Genomic DNA, 12,644 nt, shown 5'->3' with positions numbered 1-12,644 from the left:
CACCCTATTTCTTCCATCGTTCTCCCTGGTCGCCGAAGCAGATCGACACGCCTTCACAGGCAAGACTAGGTCTTCATTCCATCATTTTTACATGTGCTACAATGCAAGAAACACCTCTACCATCGACCCCCAGCTTTGCGCAAAAAGAGGTAGGGTGCTAGTGTGGTGAAAATGGGCACATTTTGCAAAAAATAGGAGCACGATATGATCAGTTCATCTTTCCATCATAGTACATACTTTAACCAAGTTGGATTCAAATCCCTTCAGCCATTCTCAAGTTATCGCGGTAATGAAAACCTATTGTAGACGGACACACGGCTATCAATTCAATGCTATTATGCAACCTGCGCTCTCTGGATTTTGTGCTGCATCATCAAGATGGCACTGTATAACCCCTGGCTCAGGACTACTTCCTTGACCGATAGTGAGCCGTTGCACTCTGAATGGTGACGAATCAATCCTACTCAGTTTCATTGGTGTGAGGATCGCTGCACCCATCCTTCGCACTATGTAATTGAATCAAGATGTAATTTATCCATTTACTTGGTTTTAATGTTATTTTTGCTATTTTGAATTTTTTTTTCAATTTCTATGTTTTATTTGTAAAATTCATGATTGTAAAGCTTACTGTAATTCAGTCAGTGGCCACGATGGAAGTTTATTTGAAATAAACCTTTATTCATTTCATTCATTCATAACCAAATACTCACTTCTGAGGAAGCAGTCGCTGCAAAAATGTTAACGTAATTTTTGAACGACCCCTTTTTGACAAGCTATTTCTCAAGCAATTCTTCACGGATTCACTTCAATTTTTGCTCAGATATTCATGGACACACGTAGAAGTGTGTTATTACCTCCGCCACAAAAGGTGAAGGAGGTTATGTTTTCACCCCTTTCTGTCTATTTGTTACTGGCAATATCAAAGATTTTTCAAGCATATTGGTCAGTCGATTTTGTTATTCTGTCTGTTTATCACCAACAGGTCACAATTTTAAACCGATGTTCAAGAAACTTCACCACATGGTTGAGTTTGGCATAAGCAGGAAGCCTATCATTTTTGAGGTTAACAGGTCAACATACGCCAAAGGTCAACAAACTTGTCGAATTTCTGAAATCCTCAATTTTCATCCGATTGACTTGAAATTTGAAGAGGAGTTGTTGCATATTTGGTCATTGAATTCAACCACCAATTATTTTTGAGATCAAATTTGTTTTATGGATTTTGCAAGCATCGTGCTCTGCATGATGTCATCTTCTTGTTTCTTTGTTTATGTGCAGGATATCTCAAAAAGTTGTGGACGGATCCAGATAAAATTTTGTGGACAGGTTCGTTGTGTGACAAGGACAAACTGATTAGATTTTGGTGAAGATCCAGAGCCAGATCCCACAACGAGAATTTGTAAAGTGATTCTTCACCATCGAGAGGGCGAAACCAATATATGGCACGATATCTCAAAAAGTTGTCAACGGATCCGGATGAAACTTGGTGGACACGTTGGGTGTGTGGCAATGACGAATTGATTCGATTTTGGTGAAGATCTGATTCGGATCTGGAAACAAGAATTATTTAATTTTTCAAGTGATTGGGGCAAAAACTATATATTACTGTAAAGCATGTTATTTAACAAGATCGAATGAGCTGAGATCCTCGTCCTCTTAATGATGATGTCATAAAAACGAATATGACGTCATTGTGATGTATCAGGTTTGCGATAAATTATCTGTGCTAATGCCCGGCTTGATTCCCGCAAACAAAATTCAAACAGCTTGCCTCGTTTCGGAGATAATGGGATAGGCGATTTCCATTAGCGGCGATATTATGACGTTAACTTTTTTTTCTAGGAAGAATTTTCAAAATTGGAGATGGTTTCTGCCTGCGCGTGAGATTTCTGCATATACATGGCAAGTTTCACGAAGGTCCGATGAAAACTCTGGGTTGTGAAACAAAAAATGTCAAAAAACAGGAATAACGTCATAAAAATTGATACGACGTCATAGTGATGTATCATATTGTTGTGGTTACCAAATTCGCAAACCACCATTCAGGTCCCTTAGGTGAGGTATCTCGGTAAGTGCATGTGTAGTTAGGCCCAAACCCGTTGTCTAGTGGGAATACATGTCATTTATGCGTGCTGTGACTCTTCAGGATAGCCGTTTTTCTTTTACTATCTTTATTTTGGACCAACCGCCATGATTACCACCACAACCACAACATCAACCACCAACCACAACGCCGCTTCACCACAACCGCCACGACCTTCACGTCACACCTCGCAGCCGTCGCATCGCCACCGTTCTTGCGCCGCCTGTGGGTACCGGTGTTGGACTCGTGCAGGGCGCGCGCCGAACAGCGTGTACAAAATCACGGATTTTGTGCTTCAAAAACGGATCAAAAACGACACACGCCCACTTTTTGCCGTCCAATCGGTGAGCGAGGGGCGATTTGGCCCCGCCTCCAGGGCGATCGATATATGCAAATTTGTGGATCAAAAAGCCTTCACGCCCCCTTTTTCTGGGGCCAATGGGGAGCGAGGTGAAAGGTCGAAGGGAGGGGGTCAAAGATGAGAGGGCGAAGTTACGGGGCGGATAAAAGGACCGTGTTCGTCAGTCAGAGAGTCAAAAAAAGGAGAGTCCAAAGAAGAGTCCAGAGTGGAGAGTCGGAGAGTCCAGAGGCGGAGAGTAGGAGAGTCGGAAGCAGAGGGTCAAGACTTCGCGGGCGGTGGAGCTGCTCGTCGTGTGCGTTGGAGTCGGAACGGAGGGGACGAGCTGTGGAAAGGCGGCGACACCAGACGAGGGGGTGCTCGCGTCGTGCAGGGAGCTGCACCCGAGGGAGGCCGACAGCGCGACCTGGCCGAGGTGGAGACGCACACCAGGGATAATAAAGATCCTCTATACCCCGAGCATCAGCAACCCCCTCCTGTTTCCCCCCGCGCTGAGATAGTGCGACCAAGGGGGCCCCTTTCCCACCCCTACCAGACACTGCCCGCGAGGCCCGCGGAGTTGGGGCGCCATCGCCGCTCCGCGTCTCATCACCAGACGGGTAGGCGCGACCCGGTCTCGGCCTCAGGCCCGCCTCATCCTTGAGGGTATTTCTTTCCTTGGTTTTGGGTATGTGTTGTCGGCGCCGTCTGTGAGGTAGAATTGTATAAGTGTTGCCGTGTGCTCGGTAGTCGGTATTAGCTCTGCATTGTGTTTTCGCTTTTATATTTGCTTTTTGTGTAAATGGAATTGTGTTTTTCTTTTCTGTGTGCTTTTGGTGGAATTGAATATGTGTGCTTCCCGTGTGCCGCGAATAAATGTGCTTTTGTGTTGAACTGTTTCCCGCTTCGCTTCGTCATTTCTCCCATTGAATCCTCATCTTGCTTCACGTAAAGGGATGGTAGTGGGCTGAATACGCCCGATAATTAATCGAACCGTCGAGGTCGACGATAACACCGCTCGGTTATTCTGATAGTACGGAACGGGTCGCTTAAGTGGCCCGTGTCCGAAGTCGACCTGCGGCGAGGTGCGATCGCCCGGTCTACCCTCCGCGTGGGTACTTAGGTAGGTCGAATTTGGCGAGCAACCCTATCCCACGCGGGGGCTGATTGGCTCGATCGCGGTGAGACCGAAAGGTCCACCCGTGACTGGTTCCCGGCGTTAGTCCGAGAGGGTCACGACTGGATTGTCCGTCCGGTGGGCGACGTGCCGCGATTCGAGTTACGTAGCCGTCGCACGCCGGCGGGCGCGAATCCGCAACACTGGTGTCAGGTCGTGCGATATAAACTCATCGCCCTCCTCGCGGCACTGGTATTGGAGAACAGGAAAACGGGCTCTCCTGTCTCCGGCTAAATTTACGGGAATCGGTCCAGGGGTGAGAGAAGCGACCCCCGATTCCCTCCAAATTACGAGCGAGCGAAATTAACCCTTCACGAGAAGCAAGATGGCGTCTCAAGGCGAGCGGGAGCCGGGGGTATTAGAAATGTATATGTGTAGTAATGTAGAGTCCATGGTCCAGGATGGAATCCCCGTGCAGGAAATGTTGATTGTGCAGGAACACGGACTCGCCCAACTGAACCCAGGGCCCGAGGTGGGTGCGGCAGCGGCCGCGGGGTATGACACCTCCCCCCCCCCCTCTCCACCAAGACCCTTCCCCAACCCTTGCCGAAACGGCTCAGCTGAGTGCATCCAACATGGCCCAGCTATGCGCCATGCTGGCGGCAATGAACACCAAGATGAATGCGAAAATGATCGAAAAAATGGATGCAAATACAAACGAAATGAAAGGCATGAACAAACAAATGATTGAAAAAATGGATGCGTATACACAAAAGATAGATGCGTATACACAAAAAATGGAAACAAATATGAAAGAGCTACGGGGTGAGACGCAGAACATGGGCCGATGCCTGCAGGCGGGCATGAAGGCCGTGACCAGGGAGCTGAAAATGGCGACTCCACGTGTCGGAGCGGGCGAGCTGGAGGGGGGTGCAACGGCTGACAGGCCCGCGGTGGAGGCGGGTGAAAAAATAATTCGGGGGGCGTGTTGGGCAAGGGTCGTGACAGAGGAATCGACGGTGACCAAGAGGGAAAAATTAAATGGGGAGACCAAAACGTGTGAGACGAGACACGAAATGACGACAAAGGAAATAATAATAGTTGAGACAAGGGAGGTAAAGGGTGAAGAGTTGGCAGAGACACGGGAGATAGAGGGTGAATTGGACGGGGTAAGTGACGCACACACACACACGGAGGTAGTGGAGGATAAAGGGGGTGAGCTGGCGGACTGGGTAGAGACCCAGTGCGAGCACCTGGATGGCCTCCTCCAGGAACGAGGGGAGGGAGTATGCCCCCTTGAGGTGAGTCACGACCAGGTGAGTTCGGTCGTGCTTTGCGAGGTTGAGGAGGCGAGTGCTGTGAACGGGTGCTCGGAGAGCTTGGGGGGTATAGAGGCCCCGGAGACCCTTGTGGGGACACAAATCCCCAGTGTGGTTGTCCCTGTGTGTGTGGTGCAAGGTGTGAGTGCGTCCCCGTGTGTGGAAGCAACCCCGTGTGTGAGTGGTGTGGTGGCGATGGTGCCGGAGTACGTGCTTCCCAGCACGCCGTGTGTGGATGAGGCACGGAGTGTGAGTGAGGCACCGCGGGTTAGTGCCCCCGCGTGTGTGGGTGAGGCACCGTGTGTGGAAGAGACCGCGTGTGTGAGTGTCGTCGTGTGTATGAGTGAGGCACCGCGCGTGAGTGCCCCCGCGTGTGTAAGTAGTATGGTTTGTGTGAGTGGTGAGGCACCGTGCGTGAGTGAACGGCCGTGTGCAAGGTCGCTGTGTGCAAGGGAGACCGTGTGTGTGAGAGAGCGGTATGAGAGGGAGATGTCGGTCGGCATGCGGGAGCACGCAGCCGCGTCTCCCCGTGTGAATGTGATGGAGTGGACTGTGTGCGTCGTAACACGCAGGTGTGCGTGGGTTGAATGGCGACGACGACGACGACAGATGAAAGAAAGCCGAGTAGCGGCTGTAGTTGTTTCGGGGACCGTGCCGGGTTCACCCAGCCGCGAGCACGAGGTTCGTGCTGTGCAACGCACGAGACCACCACGTGCTCGCTTGCGAGAGTGAAGTCCCGGTCCGGAAACGCACGCGGTGGATTTGCCGATCCCGCGGACGGACAAAGTTTAGGCAGGTAAATGGATTTGGACCGTACGGGTTCTCCACGCGATCGTGTGTGTTAAGCTCCAACGGGCAAAGCACATGTGTTCGCGTGGGGAACCCCTCGAGACGTGGGGCTTGTGTTTTTTCTTTTTATGCGCACGGTGACGCCATGGCTGCACGTGGGGTTGGAATCCGGCAGGAGGGGTATCTCTGCCGGATGGTACCGTCCAAGGAGGGACGAGGAACACGTGCAGCCGCATGACGTCACGGGCAGGTGCAAAGTGCGCGAGTTGCCGCGCTGGCGCTGCGCATGTAAAGAAAAAAAAAAAAAAAAAAAGCAAGCCTCACTTTCGGGTGCAAAGGATTCCTGGGCAAGGGGTGGAAGACCCCCTTACCTGGGCACAGGATGGAAACTAGTTAGGGGGAAGGGTTAGCTTAGTTAGACCGACTTCATGGGGCAGGGGTAAGTCCTCATGGAGTCCGTGGAATGGATTAGGTAGAGGGATTTAGATGAGCTTTAGGTTGGGAAATAAAATGATTTATTTGGAGACAGAGACAGACTTTGAATGTGTAGTGGGGACGTAGCTTAGCTACGTAGGTTAAATGGAACGTGCTGTAGTATAAGGGACGACGTGGGAGCACGAGTTAGTTAGGGGAGGTAGTTAGAAGGATGGCAGAGTTCAGTGGTGTGTGTGTTGAAGAGTTGGTGAGTGAAGTGGAAGCATGTGCTTGGTGAGTGAGTGAGGCCAGCGGGTCTGTGTGAGTAGAGCGAATGGGGAATGCATGGTGCGATGAGTGATTGGGGGGAGGAGTGACTCCCGCCCAAGGGACCCCGGGGTCAGTGTAGATTGAGTTAGCTGGGTTAGTCAAATTGAAAAATGGAGGTCGTTTTGTTGTTGGTGGGAAAGTAGGCTCGAGACCCATTTGGAGGGGTGCAGGAGCCCTGTTGACGGGCTTGGGAGCGTGGCTGCGAAAGGTGAGTATCGCTGAGTGGGTACCCCGGGCACCAGGCCGGCCGCGGTAGGCCATGGGCCCATGGGGGGCCGGGATAGCGTAGTGGGCACGGGTGCGCCTGCTTGGTGCGGGGGCCCGGGCGCCCATTAGCCGCGTGGGCAGTGTTGTGGGCACGGGTGACCCTCGGAAAGGGGCCCGGGAAGCCGGCCTGCCACGTGTGCGTTTCAGGGGAGGTGCCATGGGGGGCACTCCCCGGTGTTAGGGAGCTGGTAGGCTCGGAGGCAGTGTAGTGCCCGGGGGTGCCATAGCGGGAGATTCGGCAGAGGGTCGTGCCTGCCAAAGGGAGCCACGTGTCCCAGCCAGGAGACCGTGTGAGGGCACGGAGAGAAAATTGGGGGGCGAGGCCCGAAATTGTAAGGACACCAACACAGGCGACGGGAATCTGGGTTGTTAGATCCAATAGTTTAAGCGAGAGGCGCTTGTTGAAAGCCCCGGGGTAGTTTAAGAGTAAATGGTTAGGGTAGATTAGGAGATGTACCCCTCCGCACCATCCATCCCCTCGCTGTCGTTGTGGGCCGCTGGACCCACTTTGGTTATACATCGCCGAACTCTGGGGAGGCCATTCTGAGGCTTCGTTGGGCCTCGACACAGGACGTTAGCTCTCCCTTGTTCCCCTCCGGGAAGGGAACGTAGGGGTTGGGAGTAGGCTCGGTGACAGGATAGGTTAGCCGAACAAAGACGATAAAGGGGGTTAGGGGACGATTTATAGTGGGGAAGTAAAAATAAAAACAACAAAAAAATAAGTTGGGGCTAAATTGGGGTTTGACAAATTAAGGGAGTGGGTATGTACAGTGACAGGCAAAGGCGATAGGTTGGGAGGGAGACAGGTAGGTAGGTCCGAGCCCGCCTTCCAAGTGGCCAGCACCACCGCACTCCCTCCACCAACCTCCACTGAACGGCAAAGGCTGGCCAACTTCATCGGCTGGCCGTGTTTTGCTTCAAGGCAGAGGCCGGCCAACTTCATCGGCAGCTGTTGTTTTGCTGCAAGGCCTGTGCCATCGGCTGGCCGTGTTTTGCTTCAAGGCCTGTGCCGGCCGGATCATCTGCAGCTGCTGTGCTGCAAGGCCTGTGCCATCGGCTGGCCGTGTTTTGCGTCAAGGACTGTGCCGGCCAGTTCATCTGCCGGCTGTGTTTGCCTGCAGCGGCCTTCTTCTGCGGGCTGTGTGTTGCCTGCACCTTTGCCATGCCATGCCCACTGCCCACGTTCACCAGCCCCGTTCAATTTTTGCTTTGCCCCCCCCTGTTCATTTCCATGTGCGCCAGGATCCGCAAGGCAACAGTTTGCAAGCTGCGAGAACTGCCCTGTTGGCAGCTACAACACGGGCCTGCAGTGGCGGCCCGTGCACCGTGTTTGCGTCCATCCATTCATGCATCCATTCGTTGTGCTCATTGCGTGTGCCGCTTGAGCTGGCACGGAGACTGCGTTTGTGCAGCCCAAGCACCGTTGTGGTTCACTGCGTTCAGTTCAAAAGGGAAGGCCTTGGACTGCGTGTGAGCAGCCAGCCACGTTCCCTGTCACCTGCATTGTTTGAGCCAGAGACTGCATGTGGGCAGCCTGGCTCCCTGCTAACTGCTTTTCTTTTGCAGAGTTCATTGATCCTGGGCCATGGTTTAGTGTAAAATTTGTAAGTTAAGGTTAAGATGTACTGTAAATATGAGTGCGCCCCCGGCATGTCTGTCTTAGCGCCGGCAATTTTATTTAAGTCGTCCGTGTGAGTGAGTTTGTTTAGATAGTTACGCAGCCCTCAGGTTATTTATTTTGGGGACACGAATACCATGAATGTCGCACTCAGGGATCCGTAGGTAAAATGTACTAGGGGAAAACTACACATGATGGCACACGAAAATTTGACGACTCGGGACGAGTCTGTAAAAAGGGAAGGGGTAGTGTTGTGGTTACCAAATTCGCAAACCACCATTCAGGTCCCTTAGGTGAGGTATCTCGGTAAGTGCATGTGTAGTTAGGCCCAAACCCGTTGTCTAGTGGGAATACATGTCATTTATGCGTGCTGCGACTCTTCAGGATAGCCGTTTTTCTTTTACTATCTTTATTTTGGACCAACCGCCATGATTACCACCACAACCACAACATCAACCACCAACCACAACGCCGCTTCACCACAACCGCCACGACCTTCACGTCACACCTCGCAGCCGTCGCATCGCCACCGTTCTTGCGCCGCCTGTGGGTACCGGTGTTGGACTCGTGCAGGGCGCGCGCCGAACAGCGTGTACAAAATCACGGATTTTGTGCTTCAAAAACGACACACGCCCACTTTTTGCCGTCCAATCGGTGAGCGAGGGGCGATTTGGCCCCGCCTCCAGGGCGATCGATATATGCAAATTTGTGGATCAAAAAGCCTTCACGCCCCCTTTTTCTGGGGCCAATGGGGAGCGAGGTGAAAGGTAGAAGGGAGGGGGTCAAAGATGAGAGGGCGAAGTTACGGGGCGGATAAAAGGACCGTGTTCGTCAGTCAGAGAGTCAAAAAAAGGAGAATCCAAAGAAGAGTCCAGAGTGGAGAGTCAGAGAGTCCAGAGGCGGAGAGTAGGAGAGTCGGAAGCAGAGGGTCAAGACTTCGCGGGCGGTGGAGCTGCTCGTTGTGTGCGTTGGAGTCGGAACGGAGGGGACGAGCTGTGGAAAGGCGGCGACACCAGACGAGGGGGTGCTCGCGTCGTGCAGGGAGCTGCACCCGAGGGAGGCCGACAGCGCGACCTGGCCGAGGTGGAGACGCACACCAGGGATAATAAAGATCCTCTATACCCCGAGCATCAGCAACCCCCTCCTGTTTCCCCCCGCGCTGAGATAGTGCGACCAAGGGGGCCCCTTTCCCACCCCTACCAGACACTGCCCGCGAGGCCCGCGGAGTTGGGGCGCCATCGCCGCTCCGCGTCTCATCACCAGACGGGTAGGCGCGACCCGGTCTCGGCCTCAGGCCCGCCTCATCCTTGAGGGTATTTCTTTCCTTGGTTTTGGGTATGTGTTGTCGGCGCCGTCTGTGAGGTAGAATTGTATAAGTGTTGCCGTGTGCTCGGTAGTCGGTATTAGCTCTGCATTGTGTTTTCGCTTTTATATTTGCTTTTTGTGTAAATGGAATTGTGTTTTTCTTTTCTGTGTGCTTTTGGTGGAATTGAATATGTGTGCTTCCCGTGTGCCGCGAATAAATGTGCTTTTGTGTTGAACTGTTTCCCGCTTCGCTTCGTCATTTCTCCCATTGAATCCTCATCTTGCTTCACGTAAAGGGTTGGTAGTGGGCTGAATACGCCCGATAATTAATCGAACCGTCGAGGTCGACGATAACACCGCTCGGTTATTCTGATAGTACGGAACGGGTCGCTTAAGTTGCCCGTGTCCGAAGTCGACCTGCGGCGAGGTGCGATCGCCCGGTCTACCCTCCGCGTGGGTACTTAGGTCGGTCGAATTTGGCGAGCAACCCTATCCCACGCGGGGGCTGATTGGCTCGATCGCGGTGAGACCGAAAGGTCCACCCGTGACTGGTTCCCGGCGTTAGTCCGAGAGGGTCACGACTGGATTGTCCGTCCGGTGGGCGACGTGCCGCGATTCGAGTTACGTGGCCGTCGCACGCCGGCGGGCGCGAATCCGCAACAATATGTACGGTAATTCATCTCTGCTAATGCCCTGTTCGATTCCCGCAAACAGAATTCAAAAAGCTTGCCGAGTTTCGGAGATAATTATTTCAGCGATTTCCATTAGCGGAAATATTTTGACGTCATAACTTTTTTTTCTAGGAGGAATTTTCAAAATCAGAGATCGTTACTGTCTGCGCAGGGTATTTTTACATATATACGCCAAGTTTCAGGAAGTTTCGATGAAAAATGTAGGCTGTGAAACAAAAAAGTCCACAAGAACAACGTGAGTAAGACTTAGAGATCCTCCAAGAGGATCTAAAAAATGTATTGGACCTGATATGTTCTCATGGATCAGGCATTATGTGGCGGAGGTGTGCACTGTACCGAGTGCCCTTCTAGTTACTTTTGGATTTGGTCAGGATCCGACCCCGAAATGCTCAGACCGTGGATTTTTGGTAAAACAAGTTCATGCCACTCTGTGTGAGAGGGGCGGGGCCTGGAATATGCATTTGCAGTTCTGTGAATCGGCGGTGGACATGGCTTCATGTTGAATGTTATATATAGCATGAATGAAACTTTCCAAAGACATTGGTGAATAGTTTTGCAACAAAATAATCTTGAATCCTGAGAAATACTGAAGCTGACTTTTGCATGTGAGACGGAAGTGATGGTTATCTTTTGCGTAGAGGCATTTAAAAAAAGGACAGGGCACACTCTATGAGGGACTGGGTGCTCCACCACTCTGATTTATTCAAGCTCGGGGTCTGTACCATGAAGCGCCCTCATAGATAGTGTGTTGCAAGATGAACATAAATAGCTGTTCTAGTAAATCATAGTTAGGTTAAACTGTAGTACCTTTGGAACGCAGTTTCCCATTGCTGTTACGACGAGCCTTGTCTGACGGATCTGCTCTCACAGGCACCATGGCAGCTTTTGTCTCCTTCTTATATGTCCTAAAGTCTGACATGAGTGTGTGAGAGAGCTCTGTGGAACTGAGGAATGGCAAATGAGGTGGGTGGGTGAGGGTGGTTGGAGACAACATCATGAATAGTTTAACAAGAACTGAATATGGTGACCAACTTTAAAAATAGATAATAATAATAATAATAATAATAATAATAATAATAATAATAACTAGAACTGCCACTTCATAACTGCTGACAGTGATGACCGGGTACCAAGACATCCCGCTTTTATCGGACACATGACCCATAATGTCCTCTTGAATTCAGAGTGGAAAAAAAAATTAAATTCAAATGAAATGGAAGACCAAATAGTCCATTGGAGTCATCAAAAGGAACTCAAATAAGCAAAAAGCAAAGATGGAGTTGTCAGGAGGAACTTGGCTCGGATTTGGACCCAGTTGTACAAGATTCCCTCATCCTTAAGGCAAGATTCCCCTTAAAGTACACTGTGATTCCTTCATGAAGGATTTCCTTGAGGGCTGTTGCATAAACAACCCTTAATAAAACCTCAAGTAAGGATTTCCTCAAGGGTAAGGAAATCTTTTGGAGCCGTTGCCATGCTAGGCAACCAATCAGATTAGAGACAGGAAGAGGTGTCAGAAAGCAGGATGGCGGTGAAGTGATCTAAAAACTGGCTTCAAGAAGAGACAGAAACACAAGAGGAGGCTTTTCTCAAGCACAAGAAAGGCAATACATTGTAGTTGTATGATCTGTGTTGTTGAAGTACTTTGATATATAAATATTGTACAATTGTTCAGAATCCCTCGATTTTGGTAAGACATGGGTCCACAAAGTAAACCGGGACTCTCCTGAGTCAAAGCAAGGCCCCACGTGATTCTCTCAGTCTCAATGTCTGTCTGTCTGTCTGTCTGTCTGTCTGTCTGTCTGTCTGTCTGTCTGTCTGTCTGTCTGTCTGTCTGTCTGTCTGTCTGTCTGTCTGTCTGTCTGTCTGTCTGTCTGTCTGTCTGTCTGTCTGTCTGTCTGTCTGTCTGTCTGTCTGTCTGTCTGTCTCTCTGATGCGGGATTGACGAGTTATGGACCTCATAACACGCTGTGTTCAATCTATTTATCACATGCGCAGTTGACCCTTTTTCCTGGGGTCGTCTTCGGTATCAAATTAATTGGTATCTAAATAACCTGAACACGAAGTAATGAATGTTTGCAACATGAAAGTACCACTACCCAAGCAGCACGGACTAACAACTTGTTCAGCTAACTGCACCTGCAGTATCTGCACCAAAACACACCTTTACATTGGCCTAGATATCACGGGTTCAGGCCGAAGTCACATTTGCTCTATGGCGAGGATACGGCGGCCGTACGCCCTCTGAATTGACAGAAACGTGCGGCGGCCGCAGAGTCTCTGCGGTGGCCTCAGGGTGGCCCTACGCCGTTTGGCTATATTTTACAGGTCGTAAGGTCGCCGTGGAATTATAACTTTTTTTCATTTCTACGT

At 50.9% G+C, this 12,644-nt stretch overlaps 1 protein-coding gene across 4 annotated transcripts in view; it reads right to left on the bottom strand.

Annotated features, from left to right (window-relative positions):
• The window catches only part of TMEM131 (transmembrane protein 131), a 211,876-nt gene that overhangs the window by 20,606 nt on the left and 178,626 nt on the right, over positions 1–12,644 (bottom strand). For all 4 annotated transcript variants that reach the window (XM_085852639.1, XM_085852640.1, XM_085852641.1 and 1 more), the window contains one exon: positions 11,079–11,215. In XM_085852639.1, coding sequence (XP_085708765.1) covers positions 11,079–11,215 — 137 coding nt within the window. The remainder of the gene's footprint in view (positions 1–11,078; positions 11,216–12,644) is intronic.

The sequence above is a fragment of the Eptatretus burgeri genome, chromosome 13 (genome assembly GCF_056783735.1).
Source record: "Eptatretus burgeri isolate ZD-2024b chromosome 13, Ebu_testis_v1, whole genome shotgun sequence".
Taxonomy (NCBI): Eukaryota; Metazoa; Chordata; class Myxini; order Myxiniformes; family Myxinidae; genus Eptatretus; species Eptatretus burgeri.
This window is presented reverse-complemented; position numbering and strand designations above follow the sequence as displayed.